The 13867-nt window shown below is 27.6% G+C and overlaps 2 protein-coding genes across 2 annotated transcripts in view; one reads left to right on the top strand and one right to left on the bottom strand.

Annotated features, from left to right (window-relative positions):
- The window catches only part of LOC113373166 (Krueppel homolog 1-like), a 50153-nt gene that overhangs the window by 1862 nt on the left and 34424 nt on the right, over positions 1–13867 (top strand). The gene's annotated exons all lie outside the window — the stretch shown is intronic.
- Positions 1–13867, bottom strand: part of LOC113373165 (myosin-VIIa) — a 23611-nt gene extending 9744 nt beyond the window's left edge. Inside the window, exons 1-2 of the mRNA XM_026613478.1 lie at positions 13786–13867; positions 2210–2257 (exon numbers count right to left, since the gene is read on the bottom strand). Of these exons, the coding sequence (XP_026469263.1) occupies positions 2210–2227 (18 nt within the window). The 5' untranslated portion in view covers positions 2228–2257; positions 13786–13867. The remainder of the gene's footprint in view (positions 1–2209; positions 2258–13785) is intronic.

Raw genomic sequence — 13867 nt, 5'->3', positions numbered from 1 at the left:
TCGATAATAAATAATAATTTTATGGTTCTCTCCAATAATTTTGTTATTATATTAAATTTCTGTTCTGTTTCACCATTATTCTTTTATATTTTATTTTAACTATTTTACTTAATAACAACGCAAAAATTATAATAGATAATAAATAATATATTCAATCTCCACAATTTTTAAAAATATATTTTCTATAATAATTAGTATTCATTATGCTAAATGGTTGAGTCATATTTTGCTCACTTGGTTCTTTGTAGACAAATGTAAAAAATAATGAATTTCAATATATATATATATATATATATATATATAACTAAAAGTATCATTTTTTTCTCCAAACATTTTTTCTAATTTTTCCCATCATTTTATCAAGTATTCGCGGATAAGAGAAAACCCTTTTTCTGGAACTTAATGTTTCATCATTTTCAATAAAAACACACACTGCAAAATTTTGCTAAAAATACTATACTTTAAAATTCTTCGAAAAAATATTTGTGTGCTGTTTAAAATTTGTTTAAACCTTAATCTTAAAAAATTGTAAACAGAACTAGAGAACAACTGACATTATAATCAGGCGCATATTATGCAACGAACCGTTGATTTTAATTACATGTACCATGTTTTATATTTGTAAAGTTTCATTTGGACATAAGTAACAGATTAGTAATATGAGTCATAAATATTTAAAGTATAATACAACAAATATAATCTTTTGAAAACCAAAATCTTTTATAGTTTAGTCAGAAGAATTTCTATAAAAGAAAAAGATAATCTTGCTATGTTCGTATTGGCCATGCGTCGTTCATTTGAATCTTTTTCATTTAGAAACATTAAATTGTAATCAGAATTCATTTAAACAATTTTAAGAGCTTCCTGTCTGTATATATATTGTAAAGAATGATTCAGCTTCATACCCTATTATTTTTTATTGTCTATACTATATAAATAAGTAAGACAATGTATAAAATACTACTAAAATGAAACAAATTACAACTTTATGACTCTTTAAAAAAATTTATTAAGCTATTGTTAGTGTAAAATATTTTTTTATAAATGGCAAAATTAGCGTCACTCTGGACGACAAAGAAAAAGATAATATCCAATATTTGACAAATGCGCTGTCGACAGAATAGATTTTAAAATTATAACACCGAATATTAAATGATTTGTTAATATTTACCTCGTCTTAATTAAAGTTTTATAAACACGGAAGAAAATATATCAGTATCTATTTCTATTGTATGGAAATTTTTATCCATTTTTACCGTTTGAACGCACTTCTTTGTTTGTATTCAACTTTTCAGCTCTTATCGGCTGTGGACTATTATAATATATAACCTAACGTTTGTTGTATTTTCTCTAAAGCATTTTTAATTGCTGTAAAACTGGAATGAATTTGTAATAAGTAGTAGTTATAGGAGTTAACATTAAAAATATTCTAATGATAAATCGTTTCATTAGATCCTTAGTAATTATAATTGTCTAATAATTTAACAGTTATAATAATTATTGAAATTAAAAAAAAAATATATGATTGTCTAAGGTTGGTTTAAAATTATCAACTTATATTGTAACTATTTGCTTCGAAGCACGTCTTCGGAGAAAAGCGTGCAAGAAATATAAATTATATTTAAAAAAATTGAACTATTTACTTTTTATATTAGAACGTTTATATTTGCACATTTTCACTTATGTACATTGGCATATAAAATCATGCTGGAGAAAATATTGAGCAATTACACAAATTAGAGTAATATTTTCGTATTTGAATATATGAGAAACCAGAAATTCTTTTATTTGTTGATATATTAAAGATACAGATTGTATTGAAATAGCTCATTCTGAATTTCCAATTTTTTACTATTTCATATTTTTAATTATAAACTAGAACGTCTCTTTTAAATGTTAGAAAAAAGTTATTGTTTACAGTAATTACTGCTGACTTTATTTAATTGTTTCTTATTCAATAGTTTAATCATTTTCGAGTTTCTTTGATAAGTTAATTGTTCTGAATATATTTAATGATTCCATAATATAAATCCTGATTATATTACATGCTGTTAATAACAAAAAGATGTCTATTCTAATGATACTTAATGGTTCTTCAACATGAGTAAGATGATTGACTTAATTATTATATTTTTGATTAAATAATAAAAAACCTGAATGATGAATATCTATTATTTATATAAATGAAAATATGTGTAGTATTTTTTACCCGTGTTACGATGACCATGTTGCCGATTCATGGACCCTCCGATGGCACCTGAAATGATAAAACTAATATTAGTTATATATAAAAAATAATACTACATATGCATTGTTCCATATAACAATTTAAGATATAGTATTGACCGATTTGATTATTTTGGGTTCAATTATATTCATCCAAAAAACCATAAGTTTGACCATATTCTATCTTCGAATGTAATTTTTTTCATCAGATCCGTTACTTGTTGAATTAATTTAAATTCTTCTTACGAAAAGTAGTCAACTATCTTTTATTGATAACTTGATTTCAAGTTTCTTTCGTTTTGAACCTCGATTGACCGCGAATGTCTAAATTATTTTAAATCGATAATTTATTGATAAGTTATGTACAACTTGCTAGTGGCTTTTGTGGAGAAGGTTCGTGTTAAGTATATAATAAAAATCTTGAGTTATTTAGCATAGTTGAATGAATAAATAATATAATCAGATGGTAATGAATTTTATAAAAATGCCAATGAATTATGAATACATTAACAGTTCTTTAATGTGAGTTATCAGTCTGATTGCTTACAATATTTATTTACAAGGAGTGTAATGAAAGAAGCTTTGTGTTTTATATTTCATTGTAAAATTATTAATTTCATAATTACCATTATGAATATTGATATAAAGTGCGGCTATGATAAAATTTTAGAGCTTTTTTTAAAAAAAAAAATAGAAATTATAGGTAAGGCATAAATACATTCATTTCTCTCTTTAGGACGTACGGATGTTCTGATCCCAAAAATCATGTAACAATTCATTTTTTATAAAGAGTCATTAACATTAGGGTTTCAAAACAACGATTTCATCATTTTGCAAAAATAGTTTTTAATTTAAAAAAGTGAGAATCTTAAAGTTAATTTAATTAAATATGTAGATAAGCATATAGACGAGTTATCCATTACCATTATTAATATTTATGTATATAAAAATTAGTTAGGTTCAAAGTTCGGGAATTACATTAATAAAAAAAAAATGATGCTAAAAATATTTGAAATTCATACGTTGTGGCTAATATCCTAGCCTTCATTCAATGGAATGTACTGTCAAAATTTTGTATCCTTAATTAATAAAAACACTATTGCTCCAAGGTGTTAAAAGTGTATAATCTAGCGCTGAAAGTTGAAAAATATACCTTATTTATTTATAATTAATCATTAGTATTATTAGTTTCTATCTTGTTCCTCACTATCGCCTACGATATTTTTATTTATGATAACTAGTTCAAGCATTACTCTCATTTTACTACCTGATTCCAATTACCTTTCAGATAATTTCAATTTAGCAAAACATTACGGGTGACCAACTTTCGACATGTAGAACAATCTATTAATTTAGCGATTAAGCGTTCAAATAATTCTTATTGTTCAATGGATAAATAGTTTTGGACGAGTTTTTGTACAATTTGCGAAAACAATGATCTTCCTAATTAATAATGTACTTAACTTCTTACTGAAGTCTACATAGTTCATTCTAATCAAATAAGTATATAAATCATTTTGTGAAATACGTGCAGCACATATATCCATCTATTGATTTGATATTTTATTTGTTTTTTGTACAAATTGTGTGACGCGAGTGTTGGCATGTGATGTTTGCTCCGGTCATTACTATGCATGGCGAATGATGATCGGATATCTTTTATTATTAATGTACCTTCTTTAACAGTACCGTACTAAAGAAAATTTAAAACATTGACATCCATCCTACCTTCTTAAATTAGTTTGTTTCTATTAATTCTGAATCAGTTTATTTAGTCATATGGCGAATAGTCGAATCGAAATTTTTCAATAAATCTTGTACTTTAGCTTCTTTAGTCTCTTATTTGATTTTATATTCTTGAGTTAAAAAGACTTAACTAACAAGTGCAACCTCAGGTTTACTGTACTGAGATTTTGATTCAATTTTGCACGGATATATAGTTGATAGTCAAAATGAACACCTTAAGATATTATAGAACCTATAAGAAGTTATTTAGTTATAAAACTTAATTGATGTTTTAGAATATTCTCCTACTTCTTATGCTTGCAATCATAGATAAGAATAAAAATAAAAATTCTAGAGATCAAATCCTGTCAGCGTTTAATTGTATCTTTCCATCGTAAAATATTATAGCAACATGTTTATAATTATTAATTTTTTGCATAAATTTGGCACACAATAATTGATATATTTGAAACATGTCTATAAATACGTAAAAATTATACATAATTGATAACTACTTACTAAACTGTCGTATGATGTTTCGGATCTTTCAATTGTATCAAAAACAGCTCAATTTTGTATTATCATTATTATAAGGATATGTTTATTACTTATAGGTTACATTCTTACTGGCTTCTTCTAAAAGCTTTTTGCTACAGGAAAAATATCCCTTGCTGCACAAGTTGCCATAAAAATTACTTGTTCTGATACGATTCCCAATGTCTTTTCTTTTAATTGACCTTTACAAAAACGTGTAGTGTAGTTTAATTGGAGCCTTTTCTTGTGACGATTTTTCCTCATAAGGATTTTCATAATCCACCTCTGTTGATGAAGATGATGACGGGACCTGTTCCGATGGAATGCCGCTACAAACCACAATGATATTCAGTGACAAGAAGTAGGTATGGTAGCGGGAAAAGAAGAAACAAGACGACACATTGAGCGTTACCACCTGCTTTTGCCCAAAAATAATGAATTATTATTAAACCGGTCGAATTATGAGTATCGAATACTATGGCAGAAAACACGATTTTATTTGAATTGTCTGCTTTAATTTGTACATAAAATGATAAATGCAACTCGTTTCTATTTAAAATTCTTTGCCGATTATTAACTCGTTTATAATTACAATGTTAAAGTTTGTTAATGATATTGGCATATCTTAGATAAGTTATTTGTACTTAGTAAATACTACTTATGAGTAGGGCCTTTCTATAAATTAGTGGTTAGAGCTTTTGGACTTCAATCATAAATTCAAGTTTCAATTCCTTTTGCAACTTAATGTAAGGATTGATCGATTTTCACTTGGAAATGTAGACAGAAATATGTTTCCAAGTAAAGAAGGGCTCTGCTTAGCATTGTTGCAGAAAAAAGTTCTTTGATATTGCAGAAAAAGTGATAATAAAATTTATCACATAAAGATAGAACAACTTTTTGGGTTGACATCATTATACAGCTTATAGGAAAGTTAAGTTCTGATTGCTGTTCCAATAAATTAATAATGGGTTATACTGCCTTAGGGCAAATTCTTGAACTGATTGTGAGTTAAACTCCAACTCGATTCAGGGAGGAATAGTGTAAAAGTTTCCCGAAATGGGCTAATTTTAATTGAAAACATATTTTTGATCTATGAAAATGGACAGCTTGTCCAAACCGGTCCCTGAGCTTGACCTCATGGAGCACTCTCTCAAATATTCGTATTATTTTTATAACAAATATTCGCATCATTTATATAACAATTTTCAAACTCGGATAAAGTTAAATACAAAAGACGATTTTGATTATTTTGATAATTACAAATAAAAAAGCCTCATTGGTTCGCAGATTTGTATCCAAGTTTTAGTTACCGACGCCACTGGTATAGTATTTTGTCTAATCTAAATTGCAAAATCCATTCATGTTGTAATAGACAATAACGACAAATAATTCTTTTACCTATTTGTTGTTATTAGTCACGCAGAAATATGTAGGCGAACTATTATCTGGGTCGTACTGGTCTTTCTACATTACACATGGGTGCTAATAGAGAAGTACAAAGGGCCAGAAAAAGAATATCGATGCAAAATTATTGTATATTTAAATAAAATGGTTCGTATATACATGTATTCTAGACTATAAATAACATATTATGCAGATTTCAGTAAATCATCTCCAACCTTGTATTGTTTAAACCCCGACACAGGAATGGACATTTAAAAGGGGTATCAAGTTGCTTACATAATTTGAATAATTTAATGAAACTAATTACTTAAGCATGAAATTCATTATTTTATTAATTAATTACATAACATTTGCAAAATTATAAGTTATAGCATCATATAACCAAATTTTCATGATGCAACAATTGGTTTCTGTATCGATTTTTGTAATAATTTGTTCGAACTTTTCTCAAAGCACATTGAAACACAACCAACAAATTGCACAATAATTTTAACCAACGCTTTGCGAGTAATAAACGGCCGTAACGTGTTTGAATGAGATGAATTAAATCGATAAAGCTGGATTGTTTTTATTATTACGCAATTATGAAAACGCGAATATATTATACCTTCTATAATGCTATTTTGTTATTTTAATAATAGGTACTTCGTATTATTTAATTAATGTCCAAGAAAAGTTATTGAAATGCACTTTCTAAGGCGAAGGTATATAACACTAAAGATGTACTGAAGACATTCATATATAATATATATAAAAAGTCGCATAATGTCAAGGAGATAATGCAGACTATAAACTTTAAACATCAATTATTTCGTTTCGTGAATTATTAATAATTGTGAGAACACGAAAATTTAACACGTCAAGTGCGCTTTTTCACTTTTTTTCATTGGTATTTTACCGCATAATTAACAATTCATCTTATTATACAAGTGTGAATTAAACTCTATTGTCATATTAAACTTTTGCTATTATTTGAATTTGAACTTCAAAACTTTTTTTATCAATTTCTTAGAAATCAATACAGCCTGTCTATTTGCTCCAAATTATTAGACAATTGCCTATTTAAATATGTACATGACTTCTTAGTTATTAATTTGTTATAAGAAATTTTAAAAAACTTTGTTGAAAAGCACAATTTCCTAAAATCGTTTTTTAATAATTCCTTCTACATATGAAAATTTTAATTTCCTGTGGATGTGGCCATATATTGTTGCAGGGTCAGGAAACTACAAAGGTTCTCAACTCTAGTTCCTGCTAAAATGATAATTATTCATGTGAATAAAAACACAATTCAATATAAATAATTAATTAATATGATGCACTAAAAATGCGGCGTACAAATTTTCTCAAAAATATGATGTTTTATCAATTACATAGCTATATATTTGATTTTGTGTTCATAAATGTAAAAAATTAAATTGATTGATTTCTTATAATTCTGAATAAAATGGATATAAAACAAATTGTATGCACTAGAAAATACTGCACGGAAAGTTTTTGTTTTTCAAAAAAATCATGTACTAATAATTAGATACGTGTATATTGCAAGAATCTGTTATAAATATAATCAGACTGGTTGTTTTATATTTGATACTGCATACATTCTGTTATGGTCTAATGGTATAACGAAAAGTATATTGTCGTAGTCATTTTAATAATTTGAAATTTGTATTAAATTTGTTCAATACGAATCGCGTAATTGCTTTATAAATTTTAGAAACCGCGCGTTCGCCGTCCGAACATAATTTTCGGAAACGAGTTTTCAAATTGAGTCAACAGTGCGAGACGAACGCGGCCACATATGAGCTGGCCCACTTCCTCTGTGTTTTATGGTGCATTTTTCTTATATGTATGTATTTATATTGAACATGTGTAGTAAAAAAGCACTTTATATTGATGAATCCAAAATTTGAAATACTTCAAATTTATTACTTTCTCAAGGCCAACTTTCTCTGAAACTATTAGTTGTAAATTTAATAGGTTTTTGAGATTACTTTTCTAATAGACACTTGAATATTTAATTATTGACAAGTATGTATAATGTGATATATGCAATTCCTAAATAGTGTCGCAATACGTCAACTAGTTTCATTTGAATTTATTCGCAAAATGGAAATAATTGACATAGTAATAGTATATAATTTACTGATGCTCGTATATTAATGTCTAGATTGGATTAATTGTTAAATCAACTATATTTTTTTGTTTTCACCATCAATCAGAAATGACATATCTTCTTGTGCTCGATACTGGGTGGCTCTTTTAGAAGACAACCCAATAGTTTTCTGATTTATTGATGTATTTTACTTTCGAAAGTAACCTAGTAGACCTCCTTCTGTAATAGTGATGATATATTTTTACTTACTTTCAGTAATACCGGTATTTTCACTTGAAAACATATTATGGCATGTTTTCATAGATAAATTGTTGTAGATCGGCTATATAAGCGAATAGTTTAATTTTTGCTATGCAACTGGTTCAAATAAACTTTCCACAAACTACAAAATTTAGAGTCTTAGGCCTTTCACAGCTATTTAAACGTATGATTTATAAAGTAATATAATAATAAGCGCTCGTCATTAGTATAAATTAGTAGCGAAAACTTTCACATCTATCACATACCTCGGGCGTCATGCGACTCTACGCCAATATTGAAACGAAGAATGATAGTAGATTCATTATTTTTTATCTGATTATATTTTAGACACAAACTGATAATTATGCAATAAATAAATGAATATGAAATAACTTTATACATTTCTTAAAACCTTAAAAATTGTCACAAGCGATGTGAGCCTTAATGTTTGGCTCTTCATGGCTGGTATAAATAAATATTAACTGAATGTTTAAGCCCATTATTCGATTTCTGACAGATTTTCTATATTCAAAAGTCAAGCTCAATAAATTAGATTTTTTTTAAATAGTTTGATATTGCATTTATCCGCGGAATTTTTATTCGACATTTTACACGCTCTCTTTATTTGTCCATTCTGTACTATTTTGGAAAGCATCAACAATTGTGTGCCATATATAGTTCGCAGCATATTAATTTTTATGAGAAATAATCAAGACTGACACTGACAATGAGAATGAATGGCTTGATTCACTTTCACAGTTGGAATATTTTTGTTTTGAAATCATTTCACTATAGTTCATTTCTTGGTTCTATCATGTTTCAATGAAAAAAGAGTTGAAGTTGAGGAAGAAGAAGATACAAAATATTAGAAAACCAAAACAAAAACATTTAACACGCAAAAATTATAAATTGACGTGGGAATTGTGTAGAGTTATAATGATCAAAGATAAAATAAATGACCTAGATCATAATATAGTGAAAATACTTCTGATGATTTGAAAATTTAATTGACGGATCACACTTCCCAGGTCAGTTATAGCTTTGAACCAAATTGAAACATTATCAATTGTAACTTAATAATTTCATAATTATTATTTATTTGTGATGTAGCGTGATCATTTACGTTTTGTTACAAATTACTTACCGATAGATTTCTATCAGCTTTCATGTATGACCGGCGAAATCACGTCAAATGAATATCTCTTTTCATTAATCAGTAGTGAAATCAATGAAGCATTGCACTTAAAAAAGTATTTGGTTTAGTAAATAATTTGAAAACGAGGAAATATCATGCTTTTGGGAAATTATGAGTAATAATAATGATTATTAACTAAAACGAACGCACGTTGTAGTAGAGATCGCACTCGTGCCATGTAGTTATAAATTATCCGATTGACAAAAAGTATGATATATCTATTTAGTTCTTTGAATTATTAAATATGTATGTTTTAATACTTTTTATATTGTTCGGAAAAAAGTATAATTATACACTGATTCCTGTCGAAAAATGCATAAACAAACAGTATGATGACATTTTAATTACTCTCTTGATTATGTTTTCTGATCAATTACACAATTATATTATAGTTTTCTTAAAATTCTCTATTTTTACTCGTATGTTATAACATTAAAACAAGATTAACAGCTTCAATAGCCTTTCACTTATAGTGGGTTGATATTCTATTATTATTCATACCAGTTCGCCACAAAAACATTTATGGATTTGTAGAACATTGTTTATTTGAATTATCATTTGTAGGACATTTGTAGGAAATGTATTTAATCATTCACATATTTAACTTTTTGATCATTTATTATTTATTGAAATAGTGAAAAATTAATTATTTTCAACGATTTTTGTGAGATTTCAGTGATCTTAATTGATCTAATTGGTTTCAAATAAATCAATCAGTATCTACATTATATTTCATTTATTCTTTTATGCTTTTACTTATCATCTCGGAGAAATATATCATATTATTTTACGTTAAATTTAGGTAATTATTCAGTAATTTATATTTGTTTAATTCATTTTTTATGGATGTATCCTTTCCTTTTGATGTATTCATTTGCTCTTATTTTTAATCTTCATCTTGACCATTTTCAACTATTTGATAGATGCTTTCTCGCTCATTAACACGAGGCCTCAGATTTTCCTATTCATTATTTCTGGAGTAAAATCACAAAATTGTGCAAATTCAAGATATGAAGTAAACAATTCATGCACAATTATGAGAATAAATGAAGTTCGAACTCGGAACGAATTCCTGGTGTAGAAAATCGTGCCGATCCCAGTCGTAAGATATCAATACCGGAATGCAAAAAGGAAAATTCTATTTACGTGTAACTCGATTATGTGGAACACGTAAATCTTAGATAATAATATAATAATAACGGTCATGGCCGCAGAGACTGTCGGTTCAACGTTTTCTCCGCTAATGAATGCCAACTGCATGCAGAGAATTGCTGCAACATTGCATCGATTCGACATTAATCAGGACGGTGAAAGATTTATTTCTTATAAATTGATTGTTTTACTAAAATGTAGATAATTAATTATGCGCCCACGTCCCACGTCGTATCTTAATGACAAGGCAGAAAAGGAAACTGGATTGCACCTATATTGGAAAAGAGTGTCTTCTGTACGGCATGAACGAAGAAAACATGGAAGTAGTGAAAGAACTTAGATGAGAAGACGAAAGAACTTCAAATTTTAAATTAAAAGCAAATTGCTATCTTGGAACAAAACGACTTATTCCAATACTTGTGGACTTTTTGTATTGTCTTTTGGATTCAATTCAGTACAATTTATAACAATAGCATACAGATCTCCCAAATCTCGCCCCTGTTTTGTCATTTCTCTATATTTTATTTAACTTATAAAAATTTAACTAATGGCAATTTTCCAGATTAATCTAATTGGAATCTGTAATGCCCACAAAAATTCAAATCTGAAAAATATGTACATGTCATTTTTCTTGCTGGGGTGTGTGATATAGAAGCTTGCTCTACTATTTATTGCACAGCTTTAATCGTAAGTTGGTATCAAATTAAAGCAATAATATTGTTATATCTTTTGCAAAATCATTCGATTAAATCAAGTAATATATAAAACGGACTTATTCAAATTTGAATAATCTACTGTAAAAATCTTCTGATAATTAGTTGTAGCGTACAAATGATCACATACGATTTTCAAATCGATATCTAATATTGAAATAAAATTAGTTATGGGTCTAATAATATTATATATTAAAACAGATAATTCTACTCAGACTGTTATATGATTCATTTGAAATAAAACGGATATAATGTAATTTTTACTCATGTCCATTTTCTTGCCAATAATTGACCTGAGGAGATCTTCTCCGGCAGATGTTAAGTTATCGCAAGAAGTCGCGAGTCAAACATAACGTTTTCTGGCATATCTGTGCTACTACTACTATTCATGGCAAATATTGAATAAGTGTACACATAACAGTGTTTTAATATTCTTCATATACATAAAATGTTTTCTGTGCTGTAACCGATTGCTGAAGCACCTACTTTTGTAAAAGAAAATTATGTAAAATTTTATAATTACCCCGCAACTTATTTCCATAAATATTGTCTTATCAATTATTGGCAAATAACATAAAAATGATAACTAATTTTTCTTTGACTAATTTTTAATAAATCATCGATAACTTTATACGTGGACAAATATATTATTGTTTTTTTATTTTACTTGGTAGAATGTTTTTCATATTATAGAGATACAATTTAAAAATATTGGCTAAATTTCATTGTATAAAATGAGATATTTTATCAACAATTTAATATAAAACTGAATCTTTATAAATTTTTAATTTCTTTATTCTATTAATTGTAACGAAAATTTTATAGGAGCAAGTGAGATATTCAAAGAGAACTTTTTTATTTTTACTAGTGTAAAAATTTTAACTTAATTATTTTTATTCAAGTTAAACTTTTTACTTATATCTGCATGATGTGTAATGCGCTGCATGAATATACTTTGAATAAATTCATTTTGTAATAATATAATTTGATACTGAATGATTTATTTAATAAGATTTATAAAAAGGAAATATAAAATGAAAAACAAAATTTTAATTGCAATACTAAAAGGCGTACAGTCATAAAAATCTGCATTTGAATATTTCCTATTATCTTAAACGGCTAATCGGAAATGGAATGATGCATAGCTGCTTATTTATTTATATTACTTCAATAAAATGCTTTGCAAGTACTATAAACTTCTTAGTAGACCAATTGCGTAACGGTTACTGGAAGTACACTGTTAAACCGATTATCGCGACTTCGTCTAATTCATCCGAATTTAATGGGTTTATTAGGTACAATATCGCTAAATCGATCAATTAAGTTAAAAATTTTGATAAAAAATGATTATCTCATTTTTCTTATCTTTTACGGCTGAGTTATCTCCTGGGAAAAATCGTTCATGAATGAATCATCTATCTTACGATTAGTACAAATAAAGTTGTAAATGCATTTGTAAAATTCTACTCTATTTTTATAAATTAACCTTACAGCTGTAGGTACTAGTCTATAACAATTGCTTTAAAAAAAAACATTACAAAATTAATTAAAAGCTTTATTTTGCATTAAATATATTCTAGTTTAATTGTTTATTTTGTAATACTGAATTTTAAATTTCTTTTCCAATATGCTTTTGCCTTCTAACGAAAAGGTTTTAAGTTCATTAAGAACTTCGGGCATCTTGATGTCAAGCAATTTTCACTTGAAAATATAGATAATGTTATGTTTCCAAATAGCCGTTCCCCGGCATTGCTTCATTAAGTTGAAAATATTCTGTAGAAAAGCTTCTAAAAAGCTATGGTTAAGAAGTTGTGTAACAACAGCTTATAGATCTCTTAAGTTTTGTTTGCTGTTCTGAAAAATATCTTTCAATATCAGAGCTAAATGTTGAAAATCGGGTAGTTAGTACTATAGTTAGTATAATAAAGGTCATATTCTTTTTGACGTTTTTGTTTGAATATTTTTATTCATTATTTTACTGTGTGTTTTTTTGCATTTGAACAGTTAGAAAGCATTATTTTAAACATGTATAGCATTCACCCTGAACGTATCAAGCCAAAGGTCAATTTAGTTACTTAATTATTGGGTTCTTCAAATCGGTAGGGGGTGATTAATTATATAGGTAAAAAAATTCTTTAATTCAGTGACATTGAACTGAGACTATCCTATAATAATTTAAGTTTTTCACAAAATCTAACAATACAGAATCATGTACAACAAATAAGTCGTGATAAAGTCGTGTTCATCGGACTGTTGTTCTGTGGACACGTTTCCGTGTGTTTTACAACAGACAACAATCCTTCCAACAGATGCGCGACCCGGCAAGGAGGCATTCGGTGCTGGGATACGCCGTCGTGCTCCGGCAAACAAGGTGCATGGAACTCGAACGAATGAACGCGTGGTAACAATTGCACGCACACACGCACAATCTTTTCTGTTTTGTATGAATTTTATAAAGATATTTTATTTTTGAAGCCTACCTGCTATAACCTGTCTGCAAAAATCCTTCGCCGTTAGGTATCACACTGTATAATCCATATTCAAAGCGGACACTTTGTGCAA

This window comes from Ctenocephalides felis, unplaced genomic scaffold, assembly GCF_003426905.1.
Source record: "Ctenocephalides felis isolate EL2017-DRISC unplaced genomic scaffold, ASM342690v1 CF-g0.4_SCAFFOLD_01604, whole genome shotgun sequence".
In the NCBI taxonomy this organism is placed as follows: Eukaryota; Metazoa; Arthropoda; class Insecta; order Siphonaptera; family Pulicidae; genus Ctenocephalides; species Ctenocephalides felis.
Note: the sequence above shows the minus strand (reverse complement) of the source record. Positions and strands in the feature narration are given on the sequence as shown.